At 44.0% G+C, this 18652-nt stretch overlaps 1 protein-coding gene across 1 annotated transcript in view; it reads left to right on the forward strand.

Annotated features, from left to right (window-relative positions):
* Positions 1–2794: 2794 nt before the first annotated feature.
* The window catches only part of itpk1b (inositol-tetrakisphosphate 1-kinase b), a 67255-nt gene continuing 51397 nt past the window's right edge, over positions 2795–18652 (forward strand). Inside the window, exons 1-3 of the mRNA XM_084310865.1 lie at positions 2795–3113; positions 3605–3794; positions 11417–11441. Of these exons, the coding sequence (XP_084166991.1) occupies positions 3700–3794; positions 11417–11441 (120 nt within the window). The 5' untranslated portion in view covers positions 2795–3113; positions 3605–3699. The remainder of the gene's footprint in view (positions 3114–3604; positions 3795–11416; positions 11442–18652) is intronic.

An 18652-nucleotide genomic window follows, 5' to 3' on the forward strand; every position in this document is an offset into this window, starting at 1 on the left:
ACCAGAGAAAGATTTTCGTCTTGTTTACATCAGGGTCCCCCATTTTCAATTCATCAGTACATATTATGACATACATGACATACAGATAGACAGTACTGCTACATCTTTTTTTTTTTATCCACTTTTTCTCCCATTTTCTATATATTTTCTCCCATCCCAATTTCGTATCATCCAATTCAACCCTCCCCTGTCACGAACGCTGTTTCTTGCCTCCCACAAGCCGGCTGCAATGTGGACTAAGTCATACATAGCACAAGTCCCCTCCGGTACTTGAGGTAACAGCAGTCGCATCTTTTCACCTGCGCAGCTCGATCTCTCAGTGGCGAGGAGTAACGCGTGGGAGGCTCACGCTGCCCCCGACACTTCCTGATTCTACTGCGCAGGCGCACCAACCGACCTGTAGGAGTCGCTGTCCACAACGCCCGATCCCCACCCATCAGTTTCCCACCCCCTAATACGGCCAATGTGTATTAGTATGAACGACCAGCTAAACTGAAAGCAATGTGGAGCGAGCGTCTCCGCATTCGTGGCGAGCGCCTTGCCCACTACGCCACGTAGCCGCCCTCAGTACTGCTACATCTATACATTTATGACATACCAGATTTGCAAATACAGTACTGTTTGTGATACAAAAAGAGTCCAGAAAAGAGTATATACATTTGATGTAAAAACTGTACAATGTACAACCTACATTGGGGGAGGTTGGGTAGGTGGGGAGGGGGGGGCTGTACATTGGAGGTGGTTCGTGGGGGGGGGGGGGGGGGGTCGGATATGGGGGTTTGGGTGGGGAACACTGGGAAGTATTTTGACATGTACATGGGTACCTTGGTCGTGTAGTGTATCTTGTAGACCAGGCCCATTGCAAGTTGCTGTACTCTGTCGTCTACTCTAAGCCATCCTAGGTAGTCAAAGTGGGCAGGGGTGAGGTGGGTTCTAGGAGTCAGGTCAAGCGCTGACCAGTTTGTTTTGAGATGTTTGTAATTTCGTTTTTAGCGCCTTTGAGGTGCTTTGGTACCATGAGGTGCAAGCATAGTCGTAGTACCCTTGAATGAGTGCTCCTGCCAGAGTCTTCAGGGTATTCTTGTTTACCTATAGCTCAACATTGTGGATGAATACGCACAGAAAGTTACACCATGCAAATGTTAATGATTTATTTGTTTTAAACGAGACGATTTAGAAATGGGCAATGGGAAAATACATTGCGTTTTCAAGATGGTGGACCGGCCAGAAACAGCAAAAACGTAACTACACCTCCCTCGATTTTTTTTAAATTTGTATCTCGTTTGAGTTGTGCCATGAATAACACAATATAATTTTGCAAGTATTCGGGGCTCAATTCCTCGTTATTTAGGGTGGGCATGTGTGACCGATCGTATGGTACTCCTCTTGCATTGAGTAATTTGTCGATGCCCCGAGGGAGAGTCGAACACAGGTCTCCCATGCCGTGGGCGACAACATAGACCGCTGCACTAAGAGGCGAATTCACTCCTGGTACCGTATCTATGTGTTTTTTAACCCTGTTATGGGGAAGTGAGTTTAACTCGCAGCCCGCTTACTGCCACAGTCACTTCGTGACACACAGGTTTATCGTGACTGTGGATATTACTCACATACCTCCGTTACACTCACCTCCCTAAACTCACGCCACCTCAGGACATCCGGGTCATACGGCACCAGTGTGACCGATCGTATGGTACTCCTCTTGCATTGTGTAATTTGTTGATGCCCCGAGGGAGAGTCGAACACGGGTCTCCCACGCCATGGGCGACAACATAGACCGCTGCACTAAGAGGTGAATTCACTCCTGGGTACCGTATCTATGTGTCTTTTAACCCTTTTTGTGGGGAGCTGGAAACAGTTGAACATGTGCTGCTCCATTGTGCTCGGTATGAGAGGGAGGGGGTCTTGTGGGGTCGGTGAGGGAGAGGGGGGGTGCGGATTTTACGTTGGGTGGATTGTTGTTAAGTGATGTGGTGGGTAGTAAAGGGGTGCAGGATTTGGTTTGGGGGTTTGTGTTTTTTGGGGGGTAGGATTTGAATTGTATTTCTTTTCATTTGGTTTGTGTTTAGGTTTTATTTGTATTAGTTTTGTATAGGGTGGTGATGTTAGGGTTGGGTATTTTGTATTGTTCTGGGTTTGTTGTTGTCTTTTCTCCGCTCCAGTTGCCGGGTTGTACAGTAGGTGGCGGTATGCTCCTTTCTGTGGTTGCGACCCGCCATTAAACCCATAGAATAAGAAGAATTTTGCAAGTCAAGAAAGTTGATTCGCAAGTCAACATTATCGATAGGCGATAGCCTTTGACGTAACGTTAGTTAGCTAATTACACTTTTCAATTTACACCATAATAGGTCATTCATGGCACGATCCAAAAGTTACGCATCTCTCGCCGTTGACTACCGTTCATATTTTCCGTCCCAGTGAGTGGTGGTTGAGCGGGTGTTGCTTTTTGTTTGTACACCTTTTGATGCCATTCCGATCAGTATCGATTCGAACAAAACACATTCTCATCGATCATCCCAAACCCAAATTGCAGAATGGGTACAATACAGTACGGCTCAATACACACAATTGTTAAGGGGATGCAGACCAGAGAAAGACGTTTGTCTTGTTTACATCAGGGTCCCCCATTTTCAATTCATAGTGGTTCAGTTGCATCTCTCGTGTTTTTCCACGGGGTGGCGCCCACGTAGCATCATTTTCGAGGCGTAAATGTAGAAGTACGATCAAGCCGATTGATCTACTACTGGGGTACTCTGCTTTTACTATATTATTACAATAGTGAAACGGTCGAAATACGAGTGAGAGCTGGCTCCTGTGCGCTCCTCTTCTGCTGCAGGGCCCTGTGTGAGTGTGACCGGGTGAGGGTGTGCTGCACGGTGCTCCACCACCAGAGTGACCGAGCCTGGCCCCTGAAGTCTAGGGTGTGTGCGGCTGCTTCCACTTCTTAGGAGACTGAAGGAGGAAGAACGTCTCAGCGTGATTCCAGCGGTGCTTGTCATCATCTGTCAACCTGATGAAAACCTAAAGCCGAGGCGAACAGATAATGGAAACCCGCCCGAGTTAGTTTCCGAAGAGAACTACGAAATTCGAAGGGAATGTGTTAAAACTGACAGGTTGGGCTTCTTTACCACCGTTCATCACTGGCATCGTTTAGCTATAGCTTAGCTGGGTGGTAACGTTATAACGTAGTGTTGCTCGGTCGGATCATGTTATTTCAATCCGTGACGTTACACTTGTCAGCTTTGTTTGCAAGCTAGACTAACGTTAGCTTAACTGTTCGCTATTCGTGTTTAATTCCATAATGGTGCATAGGCACAGTTCGCTAACTTGGCTAGCCAGCTAACGATTAGCCACCTAGCTAAAGGGGGTCAAATTCGTGTTGCTAAACGAGCTCGCATGCTAGCTTGCTAATGTTAAAATAGGTTGACTGCTGGTTAACAGTAACACCAGCTTGTTATGTTAACTTGCGAATCGGGAACTACTGACATTCAGGTGTACATTTAGCAAGGAGACTGATCAGCGGGGAGCCTCGTTGCCAGTTGTATGTTCTCGTATTACAACCAAGTGGTGAACTTGTATGTTTTCCCTCCCTGATCTCTGGCAGGAGGCTGCTGCGAGGCTGCGGGTTCCTGTTGTCGCCTGGTTCCAGGTTGAGTCTTCAGTCACGTCTAGAGTTAGAAGAACAACAACACAGTGGCGATGCAGACCTTTCTGAAGGGCCGGAGAGTCGGCTATTGGCTCAGCGAGAAGAAGATGAAAAAATTGAATTTCCAGGCCTTTGCAGATTTGTGCAGGTATGTACTGAAAGATTAGTCACACAGCGGATTTATTAGGCCAAGTAAATGTAAATGGACTCACGGAAGTGTAACTGGCGTGGACACTTCTCATGGACATGGGTTCTAGGTGACACAGAATGGTAATACAAACTGAACCCACAGCTCAAGCCAGGTTATGATTAAAATTGCATTATAGTTATAATGAGATTTAATGGCATTTGATGTTCATGTTTGGAGCATTCTCATTAGAGTGCCCCCCTGCTGTTCTTCCTTAGTTTTCTCTCTTGTGTCTCTTTGACATTTTAACTATTATTAACGCAGAGGTGCTTAGGCTTCTTGCTGATCTGCTGTTTCCAAGTCTGCTATATTAAAAGGACAGCCTCTTTTGTATTTTTGTGTTTTCCACCAAGAAATTATGGCTTTCTCAAAATTGGAGGCATTAGTTGGTGAATACTGTATGATGTTTAGCTGGGTCTTCAGTCAATGCGTGTGCTTTTTGAGAATTATGATAATATCAATATAGAAAATCTAGCCTGAAAGTATTTAAACGTTATCGCATTGCTGGAAACCAGACAACCCAGATCCTCATATCTGATGTCCTCAAGAGACACTTTGCATAACTGCCCCAATGATGGTGAATATGCAGTGGACTCTTAATTTGCCAATATGCCGAACTGTACCAGAGACAGTCTAATAATTAATAATAATCAAATAACATATTATGTCTCTAGACAGACTTTGACTGCACTTCATGCCACTGGAGCGTATTTAATTGAGTTGAATGGGAAACTGACTTTGTGAACTCATATATTTGTTCGAACTTTTGCACCCAGTTTATTGCACTAACTATTCTAATCTAGGATATATAGGCCGACCCTTATCCCCTGTGAGTGAGTACGGTCACTAAGGCCATAAAGTCTGTCTCCCATTTATTGTCTGGAGCAGCTCCAGAAAGTTGTTTGATGACATCAAGGATGAGAATCTTTACACTTGAGTTTCTACCTTTTGGGAGTTGTATGTTTGTTTATATACATACATCCAACTGTCCCAAGATCATAGGAATAATGTGAATTCTGTTTTAGGATTTATTTTAGCTTTAAAATGCTTCGGTGTGATTCTGAGCCGTGTCTTAGACCAGTGTCAAAATACATGCAGCTTATTATGCAACTTGTGTACAGTATACGCAACTGAGTTGTGTCTGAGCTTCATAGTTAAACCTTGCTACTGACAAGAAGCATGTCCACAACAGTTGCAACAAGTTAAATGTGATTACAATTTTTACAACCGGTTGCACATCAATCAATCAATCAATGACTATCAATCAAAATATAATTTTTGTGAAACCGTGTATTTTTTATGTTTGCTGTCCTTGCAACATATCTCATATCTACTGCTAGCTATCTTCTACTGAAGTTAGTGAAATTATAAACCTTGATGCAGCTGTTCATATGATCATTGGGCAGTCTCCATGGTTTCCACAGTACTTGACTATGATGACATTTTGGTGTAGCCTAAATGTGATACATTTCTACATGACAACTATCCAATGACATTGCATGCAACAGAATTGCATACAAGTCAACGTCATGTTAAACCAAAATGTCCTTAATATGATGTGACCTGGAAACCGCAACTGTGGTGTGAATAGTTGTTACTGTTGTTACAGCCTTAGTGTTGTGTGTTGTGTTGCTTTGCCTTGTTGTAGCTGATCTGTCTCCAGCAGTGTGAAGAGTTATATAAGGTGTTGTAAAGTATGGCATGGATTCCCTCAACAAACCAATTGTGAAAAAAATAACTTTACTTTGCTGACCTAGCCAAAGCAAAGGCACTGTATACAGGAGTAGGAAGGAGTTTTAACAGTATGAGACGAACCCTCTCTCACTCAGAATTCCTTCTGTCTGAAGAGTCTGAAGAAGCCTGTTCTGTTAAGAGGGGTGCAGTCACATTGAAAGCACAACAGTTGAACAGCCAACGAAGAGATTATTAGACGAACATTCTCGAACCGCTAGCGATTTAACCAAGTAAGAACGTGTCCCTGTGGGATAGGTATTTTCTGCGGTGGATTGTCCCTGCTGATATGCTCGGTGAAGGATTTTCACCATTCCCAAGAGGGTTGTGGACTCTCAAAGCAACCTGATTGAGCCAGCACAGATTACCACCATGGAATCTACAAAACGTTTTTAATCTCTTCATAACCCAATCAACCCCCCTCCTTTCCGGAGACTGTATTGTCATACTGTATATTGCTATAGCTAGAGGGTGTGGTGGCCGATTGTTAAAGTATATTTGTTAAAGGGGAACTCCAACATTTTGGGAAATTAGCTTATTTAACATCTTCCCTGGAGTTAGACAAGAAGATACATACCTTTTTTGTCTCTGTGCGTGCATTTTAGCTTTGGGAATAGACGCTCCGTTAGCATAGCTTAGCTTCATCACTGGAAGTGAGGCAGGACAGTAGCTGTACAGTGCCTTACAGTGTATTGCAAGGTCTGACATTGACCAAACTTGATATGCATGACCTTGGTGGGCTCTAGGTCAACTCCTGAAAAGGGGGTCAATGTCAGACCTTGCAATCAAAAGTTAGGGGGCGCACTGAAATTATGGCAAGGGTTATTAGCCCCCTAACGTTTGATTGCAAAGTCTGACATTGACCCCCTTTTCAGGAGTTGACCTAGAGCCCACCAAGGTCATGCATATCAAGTTTGGTCAATGTCAGACCTTGCAATACACTGTAAGGCACTGTAAGGCTACTGTCCTGCCTCACTTCCAGTGATGAAGCTAAGCTATGCTAACGGAGCGTCTATTCCCAAAGCTAAAATGCACGCACAGAGACAAAAAAGGTATGTATCATCTTGTCTAACTCCAGGGAAGATGTTAAATAAGCTAATTTCCCAAAATGTTGGAGTTCCCCTTTAATGGGTTTATGAGAGCAGGTGGGTATCAGAATTGATACGTTGTTCTCTCAGAGTGAGAACACATAAGGTTTGGCTGCAGGGTAAAGTGCCACATTTACCATGTGAGACAATCAATTCTGTTACAGCCTCGTGAGTGCTTTCAGTAATACTAGTCTTTCTCCCCTAGTTCTCTTTTCCATATATGCCGGGTTAGCAAACAGAAGTCATGCTTAAGAGGAAGGAAAAACGTGGAACTAACTAAGATAACCTTCCCATCTGTGGTTGCCATATATAGACTTGATCTGCTGTAAAAAGGCTCGTTTTCTCTCTAGGAGGTACAACACCCTGCGTAGAGCTGAGATAACCCTGTCCCCAGCACTTGGTATTGTAAACTTGGATCTCCAGAGCTGCTGTTATGCATTAGTGTCAGCTCTTTGCTGTTCCCCAGGAGAGGGGGGGGGGTGTACTTTTTATAGTTTAGATGTTAACAGGATTATCCTCCTTGGCATTTAAAATTAAATGGAATCTGTACATCTAGAGCAGGGGTACTCAAATAGAAATCTTAAAGGTCCACAAAGAACATTTTCAATAAGACAAAGGTCTGTTTATTAAGGTCAGTCAAACTTTTAAACAATTGCAACAAGCTTCTTATGTGTTCCCCCCTTGCGTGTCCACTGAGGTTTGTCAGGCCCAATAGATCTTCAACAAACTACCCCTTTGCCTCATCATAAAACCTTACAAACACCAGCAACTGAGCATTGTCACTGGGGTCAGTGGACTCATCCACAGCTGAAAATACACTGTGCATTTTTTATTCCATCACAAAGCTGTTTAATCAAATCACCAGCCAGTATTTCAGTTATTCTGGTTGCTGTGCTATCTGAGGGGGGGGGGGGGGTTGCTTTTGTTTGCCTTCAAACATGGTCTCCATCACTTCAGTCATACATTATTTTATTATTTCTGCATCAGAGAATGGCTTCTTGTGTTTAGCCAACACCCATTCCACTCTGAGTGAGGACTCTGTTGCTTTTTCTCGTTGTGACATAGATTTAACAATAATTCTGCTTGCAGCTTGATATGATGATTTCATTCCATTTATTTTTGTGGTTCTTGGCGCTGAATTTTGAGGAAAGGTTGCATCAAAATAACTTGTTTAAAATGTCCACTCTTCACAAGAGCTACCGTTTCTTGGCATATTGGGCACATTGGTTTGGTGCTGTTTGGAGGGAGGATGAACGCATATTTTTCAGTCCATTCACCTTTGAATTGCCAATTTTCACTGTCGACTTTTCTTTTACTGGCCATCTTTGAACATGCCATATTTTTCTACTAGCTGGCTGCTGTCGAAACTAGGCTACTAGCTACAGTACCTGCAGATCAAACTACCTGTAGATGCGCTGTCAACTCTCGCTCTGACTCTGACCCATTGAAAGAGACTACACGCATTCCGTGAAGACCCGCCCTACTCTGCCTCTGATTCACAGACTGTGGGTGGGGGGAAATACGCTGACGGGACGCTGGACGTGATTGGACCGACACACACAGTCAGTGGAGCAGTCGGACATGCAGAGCACTGCTTGCAGAGGAGATAGCGTAGAATTTTGACTCGTGGCAATGTCTCGCAGATAATACATATGAAAAGTATAATTTGCTCAGAGTCCAGAGACGGTTGTGGTTCGGTCCAGATCTTGAGGATGCCTGATCTAGAGTACCGTAATTGCCGGACTATAAGCTGCACCTGAATATAAGCCGCACCAGCTAGATATAGAACGAAAAATAAATGTGTACAACTACATATATAAGCCGCAGGTGTCCACTAGACACCTGCGAGAGTGCCCCTGGTGGCCGTTCGCTGTAAAAATCCATAGATTTGCCGCATCGCTGTATAAGCCGCAGGGTTCAAAACATGGGTAAAAAGTAGGGATGTCCGATATTATCGGCCTACCGATATTGGCATAAAAATGTGATATCGGAAAATATCGGTATCGTTTTTTTTACATTTATTTAACCTTTATTTACCCAGGCAAGCAAGTAAGAACAAATTATAATTTTATTTATTGTCAAGTATGCATAATGTTGTGTTAATTACACGACAAGAGATATATAATGTTAATTACCTGAAATTATTCAGTTTTTTGGTGGGGGAAACCCTGCATATATCCGTATCGGTTGATATCGGTATAGGAAATTAAGAGTATCGGTATATCGGTATCGGTAAAAAAGCCAATATCGAGCATCCCTGGTAAAAAGGTGCGGTTTATAGTCCGGCAATTACGGTATATGCTACAGATGGATGCAGCTAACCTACCAGCATGCTGGGCAGTGGTGCCCAATATGGATTAATGTGTTGTTAACTGAATATAATGTGCCAATATTAGACTCCTATCTCCTATGCCCTTATAGACGGACCAGCCTTTCAGCCTTTGGAGTCACTCTTGGAATATGTTGTGTGCATCTGACACAGTGGTGCAGTCTGTCCTGTCTTGTCTTGTACAGCTGACCACCGCACAAAGATTCCCCGCTGGTCTGAGATTTAAGTAGAGTTCTACGTTTTGTATCTATTCATAAGCTAGCAAGGAAATTCACTGGCGTCCCCCAGACTTGTATACCTTATTAGTCAAATGAGATGGCCTTGTGGACTCCCTGTGCGAGCAGCAGCATCATCACTAGGCACTCTGGAAACATTATCACTTCCTCCTGTCTAGGACTGGGTATTGAAATTCGATTCTTTCATGGTATTGACCGAATTGCTTCAATACTATCGGGTATGGAAAAATACTTGTGGTATAGAAATTTGGTATTGAATGACACCGTGTTAATTGAGATTAAGTAGTTAATCTCATCAGTGTCAGTGAGCCAATAAGCATGTTTGTTCCAAGATATAACATTTCTTCTGTTCAACCACAATCCAAAATCAACAAAGCCTCAGATTGGCTCACACAGCACACACAATGTGGGTCATAACGTCACGGAAAAGTATAATTTTGTTATCGGTATCGAATCCAAGGTATTGGTATCGTGACGAGGACCGTCAGGGCCACTGTGGTCTCTCATTCAGGAGATACACACTGAGACACAAAGGCTGTGAAAATTTGTGTGACCTCTCACCCAACTAATCATACAATCAGTGTGGCCTCAAATGCAATCAGTTCTGCATTTTGCACAGTAATCGGACCTAAGGTGTAAAATACCATTGTAGGGTTGGTATGAACAAAGCGGATACATAGTATTGTGCGTTGTTAATACGTTACTGATATGGTGTAATAGATAGTGGTTTGTTTGTCACCAAATCTACCATGTTCTTGTCTGTCGAGTCTAAACAAAAAACCTTGGCCGTGGCCTGCTTGTCTATTTAGTCTCCTCTCGCTGCCTTTCATGGCGTCCACTGTGCAACAATACGGGAGGGCAGACAATCTCCATATATCTGTGCCGGGGATGAAACCAAAGGCCCCATTCACACCACATGAAACAGGCCAGCTGCAGTATTAAATATCCACATTGTTGTGAAGCGGTGAATGGCTGCTCCGCCGTTACCATGGGGCTGTGACCTCATAACAACTAGGACTGGCTGTGCGGTGATGTTTCGGTGGTTTTTGTCCTAGTTGTAAAAAGTGCTCTCTTCTCCGCTCCAGCCAGGAGACGTGTTGTTTCAGCCCAACGTGTTTTTTCTTTTCTTCCCCCCCCTCGGTGTTGGAAGTCTGTTGGAAGTGATTGCATTTAGTTCTGCGAGTGAACTCCTATCATTGTGCTGCAGTAGAGCGAACACTTTTCAGACCTTCTCCGCCAGTCACTGTGCGAGATGCCATCTCTCTTCCTGTTTGTGTTCTGCAGCGCCCCGACTCTTTCTCTCCTAATGAAGGAACAGGCCTAATCTGATCCCGACAACAGCTCCCCAGGAGCCGGCAGGTTCAAACATGTCCAATATCCCCCCTCCTGTCTCGGCAGATTTCTAGGAGAGCAGAAACGGTCTTCCCTCAAAACCGAATAGAAACTCATTTGTGTTTTACACAATCAATCAACCCTATACTATCTTATACATATTTGCCTACAAACTCACACATTTGTTTGTCTGAACTGCTCATTTAGGTGTTGGGACAGTCTAGGCCCCTTGTACAGTATACATACAACATACAGTATATGTTGGCATGGCGGTTGATTTTGCACGAGCAGAAGCTGAGATGGATGAGTGGCCTGTGTGGTGGGGTATTACATTAGAGAGCAGCTGGAACTCTTACTCCAACGCCACGGAGGACTACTCTCTTCTCATGGAGGGGTCTGCCGGTTGCTGGGCAACGTTTTTCTTTTTCTTTCTTTTCTTTTCTTTTTTTTTTACTCTAAGCTTAGAATTTCCATGCTGTCTTGTAAAGCGTTCCCTTGCTCTGGAGTGGAATCTTTGTATCTCAGCCGGACAAATGTTACTTCCCTTTAATTTTCTATCCAAAACCCATTAGATGATTCTTTCTGTAACACTGACGGTGTTTGTCATAATCTTCGTGTTTAGGTAGGTCTATGTGAGCATGCGCTGGCACTAGCTGTCTTTGCTCTAGTTGAGTCAGTTTGACTGTTCAGTCAGACTGCTAAAATCTCTGTTAACTTGCTTGCATTACTGTCATCTTGGACATATCGCTCTAAGATAAGGCTACTCGCCATTACAGAAAATTATACAATTTCATCATATATGCAATATGTGTATGAGTTACATTCATTTGATATTGTATTGATTGTAATTTTTTACTTGTCTTTCAGGAAAAGAGGAATAGAAGTCGTTCAGGTAAGTTGACCTCATTTTCTGTGTCCGGTAATACGGTTAGCAGCTATTCTAGGCCCAGCAGTCGTTTATTGATTGAGTTTATAATTGTGTTGAGTCCAAAGCCTTGCTCGCAGGCATGAGAGCAATACAGCAAAGTGACCAATACCTTGTGGAATCTTGTAGAGGCAGTTTATCAACACTTGTCAAAGACGTCTGAAGTCTATTAGAGAGAGAGTGTGTGTGCGTGTGTGTGTGTAAAGGTATGTGAGGCAACACATTGGCTATGTTCCTGGACTGAAGGAGCAGAGGAGGAACACTACCAAGGATCCCCCCTATGTACTCCCCCTCTCCTCATCATTCACCTACTAGCCTGTCAGGCTGTATGGGTGTCAACGCTCCTTTAGGACATGGTTACAGTCGTGCCTCTCCACCCACCTCTCTGCTCAGGCTTGTTCCACAGAGAGAGGGGAGATGACACCCCCCCCCCCCCCACACACACACACACACTCAGATATTTCATAGATATACCTCTGTAAACCCCTGAGGGTATAGCCGTTTGCATGTCTTCCATCGTACCCTCCGAAATGCTTCGTGGAGATGCTCCACGTAACTCAGTACTGTACTGTCACTGTAAGCACCCACCAAACACGGGCTTCTTCCTGAGTACTCTGTGTTCAGCTGTGATGCAACTCGACGGCAACAGGACGTTTCAACACCTGGCCGCAATGTCTCCATTCTCTTTGTGATGATTCTGCCATAGGAGTTGCTCAACTGCTCAATGTTTTAGCTTATTAGTGTGTGATTGTGTCTGCTGTGGACTTTGCTATTTCGTTGCATTCAAGAGCAAAGGAGCATAGCTCCCTTGTCAACAGTCTTTTTGTATGAAGTCCTATGCTGTGAATGGCCTTTTCCAAGTTGCTTGTCTGTCGGAATGTTCCTCAGGATGAAGGAGAACATGGAGGTCTGTTTCCCCAGCAGTCTCCTCCTCTCTGCGTCTTATTCCGAGCTGTTTTTCTCATTCTTTATAAGCTCCCTTTTGTGATCTTTTGAGAATTTTGTTCTCACCCCACTCTCTAAAGATATCCCCAGCCCACTCAGACGGAAAGATGTCCTGGGAATAGTCCCAAAATAAGCAGGACTTTGTTTTTTTATTCAGCACCTCCTGGGAGGAGAGCAGGTCCCTCTAGGCCTCAGCCAGTGGCACCCATGTCCCTCTCCACAAGACATCATTACTCTTTTTAGATTAACTCACGGATATCTCCCCGTCCACAGCTACCTGTTGTTTTCTGGTTTGTCTCACTCCTGCAAGGGCCACACAGCACCTCCATATTTCAGCTGGGCTGTCATTGGCAATTGAGAGTGCTCAACAAAGTAGAGACACCTGCAGGTTTTGTTTTTGAGTCCGTGCTGGTGAGAGTGAGCTGGAAGGTGAGACCGGTGCCAGTCAGAGGGCTACGGTTGCCACAGCCCGCTTCACGAAGGAGACAATGGCAGCCATTGTGATGCTTTGGCTGTGTTATGTAAGTCCACATATAAAGCTGTCACCCCCTATTATAACAAAGAAGAGGGATGGTGGGTTTGAGGCGAAGAACTAGCAAAGTGAGTGATGGAGCGAGAGACTGAGGATGAAGAGGTAATGTAGACCAGAGGTTTTCATGTAATGATCCAAGCATTTCCGAAATTAAACCGGTCTTTTCAATGCCATGACCAAACGAAAGATGATGGACTGTAAAGGATCATCTTATCTTATCTTATCTTATGGTGGCCTCTAACAGATTTAGTGTTTGGTTGTTTTCCTTTTGGGGGTGCTGTTTTTAAAACAACAACTGTAAACTGTAATGTAACCTTGTGCTGAAGGTTTTGATAGAATAAACTCTAGATTAGTCCTATCTGGCCCACTAGGCTTTAGTCACCTAACCTTCATGTCTGGATATCCAAGGATAGATGTGTCATTGTGAATTGGACCATGTCGCCTTAGCATATTGATTGGTCGATGCTCATCGAGGGAAAGTTGTTTATTGTATTGTTCTTCAGCCTAAAGCTAAATGAGTCTTGCCTAACTCGCTCATCCATTCTCTCCAAAGAAAATACAAATCTGTTTGTTTAACACTTTCAGAGCCCAGGCGGTCAGGTGGCGTAGCGGAGATTGTGCTCGTCACCAATGCAAGAGGCTGCGGTCTCGACTCCCGGAGAGTCAGCATTGCCTTGGCTCGGGCTGATCGCTATACTAACTCGTTTGGCTGAGTTAGGGGGAGGGGAGCCGTGGGTGGGTCCTGGGCGTTGTGGACAGCGACCCCTACAGTTCGGTCGGGGCGCCTGCTCAGCAAGGGTAGGATCTGGAGAGAGGTAGTGCGACCTTCCACACGTTACACTCTCCCGGTGAGAATCTGCGCGGCCATGCTGGCTGCCGGCTGGCTGCACATGCGTCGGAGGAAAGCATGCGAGTCTCCGGCCTCTCGGACCAACAGTAGGGGAAAGTGCGCAACAACCAGGAAGGGGGTTGGGAATTGGCATAACGACTAACAGTGGGATGGGAGAAAAATCGGAAAAAGGAGGGGGGAAAAAGATATATTAAAAAAAAAAAAAAAAACTTTCAGAGCCCTTGCTTAACCTTGATTTACCGGTTGAATGCCCACCATCCACTTCAATGTTAGCGTTAAAAACCCCTAATCTATGTTTTAAATTATGGCTATGTGTCTAATCTGCCTATCAATGACTCGTTTTCCAGTCAACATTGTCGAAGCGGATTGTTTTTTAAGCGACTGACCTGCAGTTACACAGGGATAGACGATAGGAGGCGCTTTTTTCCATTCTGAGCTGCTGGAGGAGCTGCTGTACCAACGGGAGACTCGGTTGATGAAATATGAAATCAGATCGCTAATAAACAAATAAAACCTAATAAAAAAAGCCTAATAAAACGAGATATGTCGTCCGTGGCACTGAAAGTGTTAATAATGTCCTGTTAAATCAAGAGTTTTTAAACAATTCCGTTTTTATATATTCAATTCTGATATAGGGGTGTAACGATGCAACGATTAATTTCCATTACGATTATTCAGGCAACGATTCAATGCATCATGAAATATCTTCATTTGACCACGACGATTAGATTTGATAAATTTTTTATTAATTTTCTATCAGTTAATTCCCCCAAAAATTTTCAATACACAAATGTGGCTGGGGGAACTGATTCACTCAGCATGAATGGACTATAGGTCAATAAAAACAATACACACAAAAAAAAAACATTTATTTTTTATTTCGATTATAATCGATTCAGTTGAATCGTCACATTAGAATCGATGCATTTCGATTAATCAATGCATTGTTACACCCCTAACGTATTGCCCTTAGTTGAAGTGCATTATGTCACATGTATATATTGAGTTGTGGGAGCTCTGTATGGCTTCGGCAGTGGTTATGACATCATTGAAGAAAAACTGGGACGCACTCCACTCAATTAGTTTGAATTCTTGAGGATTTAATAGATATTTACAGAAGCCAGAGCTGGAGCTCAACGTTTAGGGCTTGCAAGCCTTTGTCAAGAGTGGTTATGACCTCACCCATATGCCATATCTTTGCTAAATCTGGCTGCCTGTGGGGATTTCATTTTATAATTTAATTTCTTGTGTGGGAAAACCATCTGCAAGCCGTGCAGAACGGCAGGTTCTGTTATACAATTTCCTTCTGATCTATCTTTAGTTATCTATACGTTCTCATTCAATTCCGTTTGTGTTGAAATGACCCACTATATCCATACACTTGGTCTCCTCCCCCGTTCACTCTTTCTACCCCTTCTAAAGGATTCATGTCCCATAACCCCATCAATACGGGCCTGTAGGTCCTGAGCTGATTAGAGCAATCCTCTCACCACGCCCCACATTAGTGTGTGTATATCACAGAGCTAATGAGATTAACCTATTCGGTTTAATCTAGAAGAAGCCAGTGTTCACTGTCCCATCAGAGCAAATGGCCAATCATTTGGTGGCGCACTATCTAAGAAAAGTTCATCAGTTACCGCTCTATTGTATGCTCAGTGCTTGGGAATTTAAAGTACATTTCCGGTACTGTTACTGTATCCTTCTCACCCACAGATTGCGTTCATCGAGGCCAGAGGAGATCAGATTCCCTGTCAGAAAGCATGCGCTACTCTTCCTGTCCCAACCTGCTTCTAAACCATTCTAAAGGCTGTTTGACAGCCATTTGTTTGGTCTTTGGATTTCTGAGCATAACTAAAGACGGGTGGACCTTATGATCACAAATTCAACAACTTAGCCTAGCTCAGCTTTAACTACAAGCTGAGAACAACCGAGGGAGGTATTACTACGGCCGGGGGGGCGATGTGCAACCATCCCGACAAAGCTATTGTGTGTGTGTGCCACCGTCGAGACGGATACGAGATAATATGCATGCGGTTGCAGCTTGTCTCGTCAATATTTCATGAACACAAAACATGAACGCTGTTACATCAAAGAGAGGATGATGGAACATTGTTTCTTTTGTTTTTCCCCTCAGTGCCACTCCTCTCAACCCGACATTTTACTTATTTTTTTACTAAAATGAATTCAGTTGAGAGAGAGAGAGAGAAGTCCTTTGAAGGTTCAGCTACAGAGATGAATGGTGGGGCAGAATTTACTCTGACCCAGACGGAGCCTGCAGTGCCTCCCTGAGCACCTCCAACCCTCAGCCCTTCCCAGTCGGGCTGGTGGAGGCGCGGAGCGTTCAGTAATGAAACCCCAGATGAAAGGCTCGTACGGAAGCCTCCTCCCTCCCTTCTTCCTCCCCTGTCTCTTTCCTTCTCCGTCAGACTTTAGGAGATGGAGCCACCGGAGCTTAGCCCCGGCAGCTGTTGTTTTCAGCTCTCTCTCTCTCTTTCTGCCCCTCCATTTTAAAACTAAACAAGAACAATTTAGGAAGGTACCTACTTACTACCTGCCTGTATTATTATTAACTTAAATCCTACATTTATTTGCGGCCAGCTTAGCATTAATTATTCTCTATGAAGTGTACATGTGGTGGAAGCAGAGGGAGAGAGAGAGGGAGGGAGGCTTTCTGTATTTTTCTCCCATCGCCAATTTAGTCGTTATGCCAATTCCCTTCCTGGTCGTTGCGCGCATTGCCCCACTGTCAGTCCGGGGAGGGTGTAGACTATCACATGCCTCCTCCTGCCAGCGCTTCTTTTCACTTGACAGCGAGGAGTGTCACTGGGGGAACGTAATGCGTGCAGAGGTTCACGCTATCTCCCCAAGATCCCCTCCCTGCTGAACAGGTGCCCTGACCGACCAGTAGGAGTCACAGTTTGCAACGACCAGGACACATACCCCACCGGCTTCCCACCCGCTAACTCTGCCAATTGTGTTAGTAGGGACGACTGACCAAGCCGGAGGTACCGCTGACAGCTGGATTCGATCCCAGAGTCTCTGCGGTGGTAGGCGAGTGCTTAGTCCACTGCACTACCCAGCCGCACTCTAGCTACCAGTTTTTGACCCTCGATGGACAGTTTGGCTTCATGCCTCTCCTCTCATAAAGGTCTGGTTGGGGCTATTCTTTATGCAAGATATAGCCGGCAGCAGCCACACTTTTCCGAGGACACATGTGTTCTCTTACACCGGGGTGTCAAGTGCCACACGACATCCAAAATAAATGATTCATCATGTGTCTGTCTGCACTTGGAACACACCGTCTGGCTAGGCCGAGACTACTGCCTTCCGGCTGCCCAATGGAACTATCCATGCAGGTCTGGAAAAGTATGGAAAATAAATTGGATTAGTTTCCATGGTTATGAATTGCAGAGCCCCTATCGTGACTTGGTATTGGCAGCTGACACTACATATTTAGCATTCTCTCTCAGTTCAGTAAGATTCAAAATGTAACTTAGTTAAAATGCCAAATCCGATATTTCAAGCCATTACTGTGTCCCTTATCGCGTCTTAGATACTAAGCCAGATTCCGATTGGGTGTCATCATCATTATCTGAAGTGAAATATACCACAAAGATGAACTAACCGTTACATGGCTGTACCTAGCGTGTCTAACTGGAAATAGTGTCTTCTCCTACATATGCTATGTGGAAAAGGTTGAAAAGGTAAATCTTTTTATATTTCACTTCAGATAACCATGGTAAATGGTAGGGCTGACCTTCGAAGCTTTTTTTGGCAATCGAAGCTTCGGGCCGAGCTTCGATTTTAATTCGAAGCTTCAAAAATAAAAAATTATTATAATATATATATTTTTGTATCTTATGTTGTGGGACTTGTACAGCACTTTTGTAAACTTTGTTGTTTTTAAATGTGCTCTATAAATAAAGTGGATTGGATTAATTAATTAAGTAGCCCCTTTCGACAAGGTTTCACTCGGCTGCGCTGCCTGGGTGCAGTGGGGCTGCTCTCACAGCCAACGACATGACATTACATAATTATGTTGCAACCTTCGTCTATCAAGCAAACAATTATATTATATTTAATTTATAATTTATAATTATATCAGACAATGCACCTACAAAAGCAGATGATTACAATTAAATTAGCCAACTTGGTAACACATTAGTCATAGCAGCATAGGCATAGCCTTATTAATGTTTTGTGTGGCGTCGCCGTCGTGTACAACGATACTTACGTTTTTTAGGTGATTTGACAAAGTTGTTGTAGTTGTGATATGCCATTTTCTTCTGGCATATCTGGCACTCTGCTTTTTGGGCATTGTCTTTGCATATTTTAAAGTGTAACCACACGTCTGATGACTTCTTCGTCGACATGTCTGCTGCACATGTCCTTGTTGTTTTCAACACAGATAATCTCCACATGCTTGTTGTAGAGAGGTGGAGTCGAGGCGCCGCTTACTTTCGTTTAATTGGAATGGAGGCGGGAAGGCGGCGCTTACTTTAGTTTCATTGGAATGGAGGCGCAAGATTTTGGAGGCAAATTTTTTTATTTATTTTTTAATGTTCGAAGCTCGTGCCATCGAACGAAGCTTCGAAGTATTTAAGACAGCCCTAGTAAATGGACTGCATTTATCGTAAGGAAGGACATTACAACTTATGCCTCACATTCACCCATTCATTGACACACCGATGGCTGAGGAAACCATGCAATATGTTAAGTGTCTTGCTCAAGGACACTTCGACACACTGCCGGAATCGAACCGGGAATCTTCCAATTACCAGACGACTGCTCTACCTCCTGAGCCATTTTCGTCTTTATCTTCCTACTGAATTAAGCCCTTACCATAGTCGA

Source organism: Notolepis coatsorum, assembly GCF_963971535.1.
Source record: "Notolepis coatsorum genome assembly, chromosome: 3".
NCBI classification, from domain to species: Eukaryota; Metazoa; Chordata; class Actinopteri; order Aulopiformes; family Paralepididae; genus Notolepis; species Notolepis coatsorum.